Source organism: Hesperophylax consimilis, chromosome 5, assembly GCF_061612785.1.
Source record: "Hesperophylax consimilis isolate HC1 chromosome 5, BYU_Hcon_1.0, whole genome shotgun sequence".
Classification (NCBI taxonomy): domain Eukaryota; kingdom Metazoa; phylum Arthropoda; class Insecta; order Trichoptera; family Limnephilidae; genus Hesperophylax; species Hesperophylax consimilis.
Genome location: NC_142840.1, coordinates 39,449,893 through 39,464,932, shown reverse-complemented (window position 1 = coordinate 39,464,932; position 15,040 = coordinate 39,449,893). Strand labels below are relative to the sequence as shown.

At 32.8% G+C, this 15,040-nt stretch overlaps 1 protein-coding gene across 1 annotated transcript in view; it reads left to right on the top strand.

Moving 5' to 3' along the window:
• Positions 1 to 15,040, top strand: part of LOC149423935 (cholecystokinin receptor type A-like) — a 264,990-nt gene that overhangs the window by 108,611 nt on the left and 141,339 nt on the right. Inside the window, exon 4 of the mRNA XM_089631931.1 lies at positions 7,034 to 7,216. Within this exon, the coding sequence (XP_089488057.1) occupies positions 7,034 to 7,216 (183 nt within the window). The remainder of the gene's footprint in view (positions 1 to 7,033; positions 7,217 to 15,040) is intronic.

Genomic DNA, 15,040 nt, shown 5'->3' with positions numbered 1-15,040 from the left:
GTTGATTCTTGTTGAACATTCTCAACAATATATTGTTGAGAATGGATGTGAATAATACAAAAAATAATTAGCAAGAGTGAACCGAATTTGCAAAATTTGGTTAAATTCCACTTGCTTACATCAAATAGTCTATTGTTACATTGAAGTATTTCAATGAATGGAGATTGCGTATAAATATGAATTATGTATTTCAATTAAGGAAAGCTAGAAATAAATCTTATTATGAAAAACGCCACATTCGCAGGTAGAACATTTACTAGTTACTTGGTAAATAATAAATAATTTTATAACAAATTTATCTAAATTATCTAGTACGGTCGATCGATAAAGTTTTTACTTGTCATCGTTCCCGAACCAAACACCAACGAAAAAGCAACTGTTCACAGCGACTAAGGGCCAGTTGATTCACAGTATTTGAAAAATTCATTGAATTTCGAAATTGATTTTCAAGTTCTTATATTATTTCAGTTTTGTTAAGTGACTGGCTCAATATCAAAGATAGAATATATATCTAATATCTTTGCCCAACATAATAACATATCTTGAAATAAACTATCACAGATTTAGAAATTAGGAAATTCTTTGAACAAACCCAAAAAATAGTTTTTAAACGCAAATCTTTATAAATGGTCGGTGTATGAAATCTTGCAGATGAGAAGTATTTACTCAATATTTGGTGGCACCGTATTCAACTGTAATTCCATGCTGTGTATCGCAATTTCAAATTATCTACTATCTTACATTATACGAGTAACATTAATTTCAGAATTAAATCTGCCTATTACATCTTATCGAAGCATGATTTCCACTTAACACGAGGATTAGGTCTGTTAATTGAAAACAACACGTAACAATGGTCATTATTTTGTTCTGTCGAACAATTCTGCTCTTGCAGAGCAGCAAAAGTAATCGGCGATCGGCACGCCATCTAAATTCCATGAAATGTTATCTATAAACCCGTATCGATCTTCCGAGGGTCGTAACTTGGAGCAAACTGAATTTTTTTGGAATAAATTAACATCTTTATTTTTAAAATGGGTAATTTAGTTCTTTTGTGTAAAAAATAGTGGATGTAAGTAGGAATGCTTTATTGCTTGAGACCAAACGCAAACATTTTAACTGTGTAAAAACAGAAGTTGAAAGACTTAATCACTTTGTATGCTCCATTTGCTCACTTTTGCCAAATACCAGTGATATTATTTGGTCCATCGCAACGGATTCCAATGTATGTGACTCGTATTGAATTTAATAAAATACATATTTTAGACAAAAATCACATAGCATTTCGGTTGGCTCCTAGGGATAGCCAGGTAATGTTAACAGAAAGCGGCATTTTTACTTCTTGCTAATTTTAGCTTTAATTATAACTTTGATTTCCTGCTTTTTCTAAAATAATGTTTCCAAAATGTAATATTCCAATTTTTTACTGCCCAATATGTTGTACTTTTCTGTTTTACTTGGGGTACTTCTTAACTCGATAATTATTATTATAAATAATGGGTAAACTAAAATATTATAATATAGGTGTACTCTTACTATAAACAAAATCCTATCATTCAGAAATCGTAACATGTTTTCAATGTTTCATAATAAACCACATTCTTAAGCTTCCGGCAATTGTTTGGTTTTGGTTTCCTCATATTGTACCTTTATAAGTCTAATGTCTGATCAGAATGTTTGCCTCCTGTTTTATATTATGTTTTAGTTTTAATTTTCTTGTTATGTCCTGTATTATATAGCTGTTGTTGTTTCTCTTATCATCGCTTTGTGTGTACAGTACATTTTTAAATCATGTCAATTATTATTGTCCTATCCTGTGATATTTTTGTCCTCTTGTCATCGCTTTGTATATACTGCAAATTTTTGTGTTACATTATTTGATCTGTATTAGGGAAGGCGCACCGTAGGAGTACTCTTAAGACCATGACAATTAAGTGATCAATTATTATTTTAATGTTTGTTATAGTAAAACGTACGTGAAGTGAAATAACACAAAACTCCGCTGTATAAATGTTATGTTTTTTTCTACTTTATATCCGGGTTAAATCTTCCCCACAGGAAAAACTAAACCCTTCCACACACTATTATCTAGTCAATCCACATTATGTGTATTATCCGACTTCAGATATTTTCATATCACATGGTTTGGCTCGGTAGAACTCCTAACTGGACCTATAAATCCTACTGATCCCTCAATATAAATATTTTTAAAAATCTTTCGTAATCCTACATGTATTTAAAATGACTGATTTTTGCAGTTTTGTATATAATTCTTTGAAAGATCTAATACTTATTATTTTTATTGTCACTGTCGTACTATTGTACAAGTTACTTGAAGGTTATAAGTTACTTGTTAGTTATAAGTTAGTTGAAGGAAGGTTACAGAAGCAATAACAAAACAGACGTTCCCATTTACCTATACGTCGGCATAATCATGCTATCTCTTTTATACGAGAATGTGTCTTTCATAACTTTAGACATACTCCGAAAATATCTTTTTGCGCAAGTATACATGTTATTAAGTTATAAAATCCCAATTATGTAGACATATGGTTATTATTATTGTTATTCTTACATAAATCATGTACGACTACCATAATACGGACATGAGCCTAGTTTGGTAGTTGAGAAAATCACCAAAATTGTAATTTTTTTAAATTTAAAAAAATAAAATTAGTAAGCTTAAAATTAAAAATTTATTTATCATGTTTTTGTTTCTTATAAATAATATTTTTAATAATAGTTTGATTTTACTTCTACATTCGTTTTTTATGTTAATTTGAAAACATTATTTCTAAGAACATCAGTGAATATGCGGCCGAAATGCCAAATATTCAACAGACAAAATTAATTTTTTCTCAAAATTCAAGATACAATTTAAGTACCTAAATCGTAGGGATGCAATAATTATGTGAAAAATAATGACAAAGGTGAAATAATTTTCCTGTAAGAAGCCAATTTAAATACGTGTCGAAAATAAGAAAGACTTTCAAATATTTGGAAAATTTCGTTTATCCTTTAAAAAATATGAACACTTATCGAACACATCAAATCCCGGCAATTGGATTTTAATTCATTAAGGTTTACGGTAAAATCAATATGATTCAGTAATTTCGCTTTCAGTCATGAAACGTTAGACTTTATATTCTTTAGTTCATTTCGTTAAATTGCTTTTGTAAATACTTATTTCTTCTTATTAATCTATTTATTCAAACGAATTTATATTACCTACATAATAATCGAATCCCAATTAAATTAGGTCATCATCATAAAAAATATACGTTCCTGGAGAGTGGTAACACGTCTAGTTTATTTTACTACACCGCAAGGAGAAGACAAGAAGTCGCATTCATTTCTCTAGAGGTGGTCAGAAATGCATAATAGAATGCTCATCGTATTTTCAAGTCAAAAAAGCTCACAGATTGAAAGAAAATATATAGAAGAAGTAAAATCGTGAAAATTAAAAAATATCCTTAAGTGCGTAGGTATCTACATTTTTTTGCTGTTGTATGCGATAACTCGCAAGATTACCAACTGCCAAAAGCGAGTGGAACCATGGCATTCACCATTTAGGATTAACTATTGTGACATGGAAGCAAGGAAAATAAGAAGAAGGACAAACCAACGATAAAGAAATACTTGGCTGGTTATTTGGATTGTTAAACATGGCTAAAGTCCTTTGCTACGGCCAGTGTGGTCGAGAGCTAAAGGGTTCAAATCACGGCATGCGCAAGTAAATTTTATTGATAATATCTGTAATTTATTAGTAATAGTATTGTAATTTTTTTTTATATTTAGTAATAGTATTGCAAATTTTAAGATCACCAGTAAATACACCAAAAGCAAAAGCAAAAAGAAAAATAACATCGCTCCCAAATGAGACCCTTGTGGAACGCCGGCAAAGACTTCAAAGTGGTGTGAAAAGTGTGAATCGAGTTTAACTGATATTTTTATTTTGTTTAGATAACTTTCAAACCATCTCAAAATACTCCCCGTTATTCCAAGGGTTCTTAATTTTTCAATTAAAATTTTATGTGAGACTTTATCAAAAGCCTTATTGAGTCGGTGTACACTACGTCTGTTTGAAGACGTTTTTTCATTGTATTAAATAAATATGCCTGATATAAAAGATAAGAGTAAAAGGGTAAAAGGTAAGAGTAGATTTATTTGCCATAAAACCATGTTAACGGCGTGAAATTATTTTATTGATCGTGACAGTTTAGAGAGCAGAGTAGATTCAAATAATTTCGAGATTGACAACTGCATACTTATATAGTTAGAGATAATATTGAAACATTGATTGAAATGTCTTTAACCGTGATTGGTGACCAGATCTGAATATCAAAGGTACTCCCCCATCTTCTTTTTCCCCATCTACTTCCCCTCTCTACTACTTTCAGCTTCACAACATACCCCAATCCGGGATGCCATGGTCTCACTGGCTCTAGACAATTGCGAGCAGATAGGACTTTGGTTTGGTATTCACATAAAAAAGGCATTTTGATTAACATTTTTTCAATGTGTTTTCTTTTAGATTCTCACAAAATCAAATTCTAGAGAATCTTTTAATCATACTGTCAATAGTATAACCCAATCGAATGTGATTTATGATATAATATTCAGGATAATTTAATTTATTCCAAACTAAAATTGAAATCATTATGTACACTACGTCTGTTGAAGACGATTATTTATTTTATTAAATAAATATTCCCGATAAATCATTAAGTTTGTTAGAGTATATCTATTTGCCTTGAAACCATGTTGACAGTGCAACATTATTTTATTGATCTCATGGAGAGTTTTGAGACCAGAACAGATTCACATAATTTCGGTATTGACGACTGCACACATGTAGGTCTATTGTTAGAGATAATATTGAATTATTGATTGAAATGGCTTTAGCCGTGTTTGAAGATCAGATTTAAAAAGCTTGGTACTCCGTCACCTTTCTTTTCCCCATCTCCTCCTCCTCTCACCTCCTACTACTTTCAGCCTCACAGCATACCCCAATCGAGGATGCCATGTTTTCACTGGCTCCAGACATTTCTAGAGAATCTTCGAATTATAACATAATCCACTTTGTGATATATGATTTAATATTCAGGATAATGTAATTTATTTCATACTTAAATTGAAATCAGATGTTTCTTACAATTGGGTTGGTTAATATTATTTGTATGAAATCTATTAATTACTTTGTATGTTAATATTTACCAAACAACTTACTTTATATTTTTATTTTGATTTTTGCTATTTACTCTTGTCAGGTATCAATAAATTCTCTCTTGTTTGTATATGCTGTACTTATCTCCGAGTAGATTGATTGATTCCATTGATTCATTTTTTTTTAAATATTCTATTGTTTGCTATGGTACCAGCATGAATAATTTAAACTGCATATCGCTTTTGTGTATCTGAGATTAAATACAACATAATTCATATTTATATTACATAACCTAATTTGGTGCATTCAAAATTCATGAAAGTAATTACTTCTTATTTTATGTAAAAACCCTAATGCCTTGGTGAATTAAATAAATAGTGCTCATTTCGAATATATTTATACAAGTGAATAAATAAAGGTTCAAATGATAACTTTACGTCGATTCAATACAAACCTCGTTAAATTACTGAATTTAGCTTATTTCAGCCTAAATATTAGCTTGGCGTTTTGAGTAAGCAGTTAATATCGGATCAAGTAATTAATTTATTACTTAAACTTTCCAGTAAATTGTTGGCACAAATTTCATGATATATTAGGCACACTGACAAATGTAGCAACTGCCGTGAAACATTACAGGTTACTAAATAACAACAATTAACAAATTAGAATATTTACGGTTCTACGCCTAAGGTTGGCTGCGTAAATTATAAATATTAAGTCGCTTTCCCCCGCGCTTGTTATTTGGACAAACGCCATATATTTTTGTTTTATGTGAATACTGCACAAGAGTCCCTACTACTCCTAACCGTTTGGAGTCAATGAGACAATGGCATCCCCAATTAGGGTATGTTATGAGGCTAAAGAAGTGGCAAAAGGAAGGAGATTGTAAAGAGGAGGGTGGGGACTAACATGGTTATTTAAATCTGGTAACCAGACATGGCTAAATCCATTTCAAGCGATGTTTCAGTTCTGATTATCAGGATGATATTGAGAGTATTATCCATTCTGGAACGTGTCACAAGTGTATTAATTTTCATTAATAAATTGTGAAAGTAAACAAATTAACCAAATTATATTTATATGCGCACGCCGAAATTTTAACCCGCATCCTTCGGATTGCTACTCGAGAGCCTGACCCTTGAATACGGAGGCCTGACATTTTACAAGGCATAAAACAATGTATTTTACTTCATATACATTACGACCCAAGGCAATAATGTTCATGATACAAAATACAAGCATGTAGCTGGTTAAATTTGTAAGTTGGGATGCGAAGAATGGTCTTTACCCATTTTGTCAAACAAAGTAGACCCTTAAAGCGTGAAACCTATTGAAAAAATCTTCTAGATGAAATGAGTTCCTTCAGTATGCTCTGAATTTATGAAATAATAATCATTTTGAGGTCAATTAAAATCAGGTCAGTAACAAGAAGAAGGCAGTATCTACCATATTATTGTAGCAATTCGATATCAACGTCCCAACATCACACTCCTATGCGACGGATTCAACAGCTAGGAAACAAATACTCCGAAGTTGTTGATATATTTAGTGCATCAATTTCATTATATAAGCATACCTTATTGAAGTTTTTTTTTCATCAAGTAGGGGAATATTTTGATAAAGCTTTTTAAATTGACAGTATTACAGTATTTTGCACGTTAACAGTATCTTGTCGGCTGAAAGAAAAAAAATATTTTGGATTTTTATTTTTATATTTTGTATCCTCATATTGTGTGGATCAAATTCAACAACATTTTTATTTATATATTTGTTTTTAACAGTCATTTCCTGCACTATAAAGAGTATAATTTCTTAAATATTGTTAAATATGTATGTAAAAGCCCTAATAAATTTTTAATCTTCCAGGATTCAAGTGCCGCGAGGAGTGGCCAAGCGTGGGTTCAGAGCAGGCCTATAACCTATTCCTGGATTGCACCTTGCTCCTGCTGCCACTCCTCATCATGAGTCTGGCTTACTCCCTTATCGTCAGCAAGCTGTGGAAGGGGCTGCAGCGGGAGATTAAACACAACTCTTCGTGCCAGAGACAAAGTGAGTTCATTTACGCCCTAATGGGCTTTTACATGAAATTAATAAAATGCATTTCTCTCGTTACAATGGTAGATAATACATGGTATAGATTTATAAAATTAGTTATATAGCATAAAAATGTGTGAAATTACACAGAAATCACACATGTTCAATGAAAATAAGCATTATTAGCAAATGTATGCGTATATAGTGTAAACATAAAATAAATAAGCAAATAAAAATAAATGCAGAAATATAGAAAAAAAACAATACTTTTTTTAGTTTAATATGTACATTTATTTTCAATTTTCAACCTCGACCTAAAAATGCGTAAAGTGCGTGTGTGTGCGTGATTGTCACTAAAAGAATACATAGTTAACTAAGCATGCATTGTCATCGGATGTCGGGAATTGAGTTAATTTTTGCTTAATGAAAACAAAATCGAAATTCAAGTACTCGTAGTTTTACATAGATTGATTATATAATGGTAAACATGCACTTTTCAACAACCGTTTGCTTACATTTTTTACATTCCGATATCTACATATTACCAAAATTATGCAGTCTATTTATAGGTTGGTCTGATAGTTAAAATTGTCGTAAAAAAGGATAGCATTTTGTCTCATATTTTTCGTACCTACCTACATTTTTGATTGCATGAACTACGTTTTTTTGTGAATACCGCAGAAAAGTCCCAACAGCTTCCAATTGGGATATGTTTTGCGTTAGTTGGAAGAAATAGGATGTAACCTATAAGCTATACCCTTTGTACTCTGTATTTGTGTGCAATAAATATGTTTTTAAATTTGAATTTGATGCTGAACGGTATGCAAAGGGAAGGAGATGGGAAAGAGGAAGGTGAGAAAGTATAATTCAGTCTAGTTTTTCCTTCTTTTGCCAGTTCCACGCCTCACTACCATACATCAGGGTAGGTAACAGCACTCCATTATAGACTACTAGCTTTGCTTCTTTGGAGAAGTAGCGACATTTTATTATGCAAAGTTTGGTTCATATGAGGATTGAGTACGGGGTTTTTAATAATTTCCTTTGGGACGGAGAGTGCAATTGAGCAAAATTTGCATCGAGCAGCATTCAATAATATAATAAACGTTTAAATCGTGAGAAGTTATTGAATTGAAGAGTTAGCGCTAGTAATTCATTGTTAAGGATTTTGAATGGTTATTTACTATCCAATATATTTTTCAGACTAGTTAAAGGATAGAGGATCGTAAAGAGAAAAACGACGGTGAACATAAATCATCCTAAGAGAAAGGAGGGGTTGCAATTTTTCTTATGTAGATAATATCAGATGATAGGCAAACTTACTGCCACTTTATTATTGAAAAGTTATATCTAAAATAGTCTAGCGTTTGTAAAAAACAAGGTTTAAATAAAATAGGAAAACGAACCAAAAGCCTTTATTTATCTTTTCACGAAACCCGTACTTTTCTTTGTAAATTTTTCTAGGAAAACTTCGTTTATTCATATTACTTCGCAACCTTTCAATTTTTATGGGAAAAGGGAGATTTTTTTAACATGGGGTATATTTTACACTGGAGGCCCTGAGGAAAATCATTTTACTCGGGGCCTATATCATCTTTTGGGATTCTCTGTGGGGTCTTTTTTAAGGAAAGGAAGGAGAATAAGTTCTGGGAAGGTAAAATGTATGAGGGTTGGGTCAGAGTCTAGGGATCAGTGTGTTCAGGAGTGACGGACATATGAATATGGTTCCATGATAACTCAAGACAGTGAAAATTCAACACACCTTAAAAAAGTGATATAGAGTCATTAGAAATGATGAAAAAAAAATTGAACCTAACCTAACCTACTTAACACAGTTAATAAAGTTTTTGTTTCATCACTTTCCATCACTCTATATAACTTTTTAAAGATGTGATGAATTATCATTGTGATAATTTATCCGGTCACCGAATACATCCCTCCCACACACCCGGCGATGGGTTGAGAGACTACGGCGTGTGTAATTATTTACCTTCGACGAGACTCAAGAATAAGAATATCGACCAATGTATGTACTTTCGACGGTGATTGCGAGTGGCCTGGATTGTAGAATCGATACCCCAGTTGGAAAAGGTCTCCCCAAACTATCCTCTCCCGATCTGACACGCCATGAAAGTATAAATGACCACTGCACAAAGTAAAAAGGAAAGAAGAAGGACTTTCCATGTGTTTAGAATAAAATTCTCTGCTTCATCCAATTAATGTTCATTCGCAAAATAGCGTATTAGTGGTTCGTCATGTAAATGATACGCGCGGCACTCACAAAAAGGCGGGCTGCGAAATTAATTAGGCAATAGTTCCTGCGTAAAGGCGGCGAGTGAAACTTGCGTGGTTCAGCGGTTGAATGTAATTCTGAAGAAAGCGGCGATCATACTGACACTGCCAAGTGCGCGAGCGGGATAGTAAAATTGAAACTCATTTGTCAAGAATTCGGAATATCCTATGATTTTTCACGGGTCGCCAAAATAATAATACTAATAGGAAACCACTCAAATCAATACGTAAAAAAAATAAACGTTTAATAAAAATAAAAAATAAATTTACAAAAGAAAGTTCTTATTAATATATAGAAATAACAAGTAACTTTCTCAAAAGAATTTAAAAAAAGTAATGTTTACAATTTTTAAATAAAAATTGATGTAAAAATTTCTTATGTCAGAAAAAAAAATCACAGTTTAAAAAATTTATCCAGTCTGTATTCGCAGAGTAAAAATTTTCAAAAAACTAATAATACAAATTCAACAAATACAAAAAGATGACTATCTATTCTTATAAAGTAAATTCAGCATTGAATTGTATAAAAGAGATTCTGAGTCTTCAGAAAGAGGTTGAGACTAAGACGTGAGGTGAAATTATTTATTTACAAGTTAACTGGTAATATTTATGTGAGTATTAGATGAAGTGGAAAAAGACGACTGAAGATAAGGGAACAAACTTTATTACGTTCATCGTATCGCGTAATTACATTATATAGACAAAATAAAGGAACCTGAGAAAGATATTAGTAACAAGGAATTCTAGGAATTCAAGGGGTCTAGCACAGTAAAATCAATAACTTTTCAATATCAGATTGATCCTGAGGCAAATATTTTTTGCTAAAAATCCTACAACTACAATATCCATGATTTTTCACGGCTCTGCCCTAGAATAAATAGTATATTTTAATTAGGTACGTCTAATGAAAATTTACGACTGGTCCGATGTTCATCGACAGAGCTCAGGAGTTTAAAGCAGTCACTCTGTTAGCGGAAGAATCCGGATTAAGAAACCCTTCTGCCTAAGTAAAAAAAATGTTTTTATTGAAACCTATAAAAACATTTTAAAAATTTATTTAACAACCTTGATTTTTATTACTCTATGATTTTTATACATCTATAGGTGCATGTAGCAACAAAGTACACGTAATCATTTCATGAATTTTCCATTGCATCATGCGCGGCATGTAAATACATATTGAAACACGTCTAATGCATTATTTTCCGATTTGGAAAAGCAATTATTTCCATTTATACCGAAAGCGTAAGTATATAGTACGAGGGTAATTCCAAAAGTAATGTCTCTTTTGTTTATATTTTAATAATTCTTATACATTTTTAAGCGTGACTATTAATCTGTTTTTCTCCATAATGGCATTTCGTTCGATACATTTTTGTAATCGCTTCGGCAATTTTTGTAAGCTCATCTTATCAGCTCGCCTCCACGTAGTTGAGAAAGCGTTGAACCTCATCTTTCACATTCTCATCGTTGCTGGAGCGATATTTTGATCTTCTGTGAGCATTCGAGAGACCCATCTTGAGTACTCCTTCCGACATTGCAACTTTTCCGTCAAAATCCTATGAATATTGCTACGGGAAACTTCAGGAACCAAATTGCACAGATCAAACAGAGTGATCCGTCGATATTCACGCATGGTTTGCTTAAACTTCACGACTGACTTGTTAAAAAATGACGGTCTCCCGCTTGATGCTTCGTCGTGAATTTCATCACGACCAGCTACTAACTCCTTATACCACTCTTAAGACGTTATTGAAATCCATGCACGACTAGCCGTACACTTCCGTCAAAGCGATACATTTCAATTGGTTATAGAACTTTTGAAAAACTGAGTGAATTTCTCATTTGGCGGTAACACACAGCGGGAGCTTCATTACAAAAGGCTGCCCAGTCAAGACTGAGTGTTGTAGCAAAGTTTTTGAAGGTTTTTTGGGGGAAGTAAAAGACACAACAATGTTGCCAATAGCAGCATTAAAAGTTTCCCTGCGTCTCCAGAACATTGGAGAATTTATTTATGGGATTACCCTCGTATACGCGTAAATGATACCATTACGTACAATTACATTTACATGTTTGCTAGACTCACCTACTAACTGCATGTGGAATTATTTACGTACTTTACCCACAGTGTCGTTTTTCACTGTCAACTACTACTGTTCCCAATTAATGTGTTTTTCTGCCACTGTCGGGTATTTCATGTATTTAAAAGCCATTAAGATAGCATACAAATAAGGTACATCTATTTTCAAATAATTAAGAACTGAAATGATTTCATTATAAAGCTTTCAGTACAAAACATAGTTTCAGGACACTTTTTAATGACACATCAAAAAGCAAAACGCATCAATATCTTTTCAGGTATTGTTATCAATTGAAGTGCATTGAATTAATCTAAACTTATAGAGACAATAGTTACGTTGCAATTGTTGCATGCATCAAAATCTATTACAGTATATGGAGGTGCACAAACGAGCGACGCCACACTAGTGAGACATTTTTTAAATTTGTTTATTTCAATTGTCGCCGCAAGTAAAGTCTCTCGTTAAAACATTTTTGAGTCGTAATTTCATCCTTAGAATATGACAATACACTTGAAAGAAGCAATGGGAGACGAATAACCAAACAAAATAAACAACGCGCAATTACATATGCAGTAAATAAAATTTATCATGGTAATATTTTGCTTGAGCAAGAAATCAGTGAAGATTTTCAACATCCACTCGAGTGATTTTCAACATATTACGCCGAGTTTCCAAAACGTCTTGAGTGATCGTACGCCATAATATGCCACTTTTGAATCGCATAATTCGCGCATTTAAATTTCTTAATAATTTTTTTTTTAAATCCTAAAAATATAATCAGTTCATAAGAGTTCAGAAATTTTAATGACTTATTACGTCCTACCTATATTTTTATTATCTATATTTTTATATCAAACGTTTTTTAAATTATGTTTATCACGTACAGTTAAAAAGTAATGCCCCGAACTGCACCGTATAAGTGAATTATGATAGTAGATTTACAAAACATAAATATGAACAGGTTTTAAAAAACAAAATTTCATAAATCACAACATAAACATTGATTTGTTAAAGCCTACTTAAATTTATTAAACACTCGTTTTTTATAAAGTGGCTCAAAGAATGCATTGCATCTATATAAATTATTAAGAGTTATAGTGAGAGGTGAACAAAGGAAAAGGGATAATTAGGGGATTTCTTGGAAGCACAAAATGGCTTACTTGAAATATGTCTAGGATAGGGTTAAAAGATTCCGTGTATTTCGATTTACGACTTAGTTTTAATATTCTCTCACGAAAAACCCTTCTTTCTTCCGAAACCGGTTGAATTTGATATAATTTAACCCATCTAAAACTAATTTTTGCATTTATATTGTAAATTATGGCGATCCACAAAATTCTTTTTTTTTAATAAATTTCAATATCATATATAAAACCAGAACCTTTTAATTGTATTATTTCACACCATTTTCAGTTAATTAAAGACATCATTATTAAGTACAATCACTTCTTCTCAATCAAAATAGCGATTTCCATTAATTAAGTTTCTCCCCAGGTCTACAATAACTGTGAAATTAGGTTAATCTATATTGCTGAATCCTTACAACTCTCTTTCGAACAGTTGGAAGTAAAATACGAAAGTAGTAATTTATTTTGTTTATTTGATGAATACTTCGGCCTGCAAAAAGAGATAGCTGTAAAAAAAAACGCCCACAAGAAACCAGCATTTACCACGCGGCAATTCCAGAATAACCAATCTTATCTTGACAAATCTTCTTGAAAACCATCTTTTCAAAGCGCTCCATTATCATGGGCAAATTGTTTCACAGAATTTTAATAATTCATCAAATTTTTATTTTATATCCGAGTTCTGCGAAAGTTATATTCAAGTTCTGTTTTTGTCTTATTTATTTTATTTGTAAAGTATTTTTTTATAAGCAATAGGGTTTTTTATAAATTGTTACGTAATATAATCCCCCTACAATTAAAAGGATGGTTACCCTACAATTAAATGGGGCTTGGTTACCCCAACTTATTCTCGCAGCTGGTCGCCGCGTGTTCGGCACGGACCACACAGAGCGTCTTCGGCTCAACACTGATCGTTACCGGCCGCCCTGGCAGTCAAAAACCGACCTCGGGACCGATAACAGTGTCTCTCGCAGAGCAAAACTGCAACGCTCGCCATGTATGGCGCGCATAATTACGCGATATTAGACGCGATCTTGTTCCGGCTTGTAATAAAGTCACGCGCTCTTACAGTTGGCAATTATTAATTCACCCGAACCTCACGTAGTTCTCGCGTGTTTAAACCAACTCAATTATTGTAATCAATAGTTTGCCGTATCATTCGTAAACATGATTCTACATCCCAAGATTAACCCTTGTTCGCCGGGACCACGCTTCCGTCGAAGCATCTTGTGTTTCAACTTCACCTCGACAGTACCACCGGGCCTTTTTGGCGCGGGAAGGACCAGCTCGGCCTGATGTACCATACCTCATCTCAAGGCGAATCGTAAGCTTTCAGTATACCCCTTTCTTGTGTTCAAACCATATAAATTCATGTAAGATCCACGTTTTATCTGGTCGTCAAGTTATAGAGAGAGAGTAGAGATCTATGTCAACCCTGTATTTCTCGAGATGATTAATATACCTTGTGCCTTTCTACTCATGTGTTATTATTGTCTGTTGACCTTTCCAACCTCCTAACCGATGGACGAGCTGATGATTAAAGGAGCTGCTCACCCCTGATAGTACACGAGTTTCATCTGCCTACCTTTTCACTGAGCTAGCCAATTCATAACCTGGTTCGATTCCAGCTGGTTTTAACCATATCTTAGCAAAATATAACACGATTTTCTGTAATTATTTGAATAATTTTCGTATTTCGTTTAAAGTCATTAGTTGTCAATCACTCGACATTAATCTTAGTTATAAGACACTAGTTAAAATTCACTAACTATGAGACTTAGTAATAAGCGACAAGAAATACATTTTAATTCTTATTGATAGGACAAGATTAAATGCATAAATTAAGTTGTTAAGCGCCCTTGAGGTGATTTTCTCACGAAAACGGCGCTATACAAATAATCCAATCATTATCTGATAGTATTTTTACGCTCACGTCTAGACGGTTTCGGCCCTCTGATTGGTCAAATTCAAATCTTATGTTTCGGGTAAATTCCGCATAGCTTTCGCGCAAAATAAATAAATTGTGGGTCTGCAGGCAAAAAACGACCACACTGCCACTCACTTGAAAATTAAGACCCGATTTCATACTGAAATACCGTTGCAAAATTTACTTGCGACCTCACGGCGATAAAAACTGGAAACTCTCATTACTCACCGCAGAAATTCCGCTGTAAATATATTTCCAAGCGGCAGTTTCACCATTAAAAAAATAAGTTTAAAAAGAAAACTTTTTTGCCAAAAACATAAAAAAAATTTTTTTTTTAGAAAATGTACTATTTTTTGGATTTCCTCTTGTAGTGCGAGATTTCTTCAAAAATAATGGTTTCTGCTCAAATAAGTTT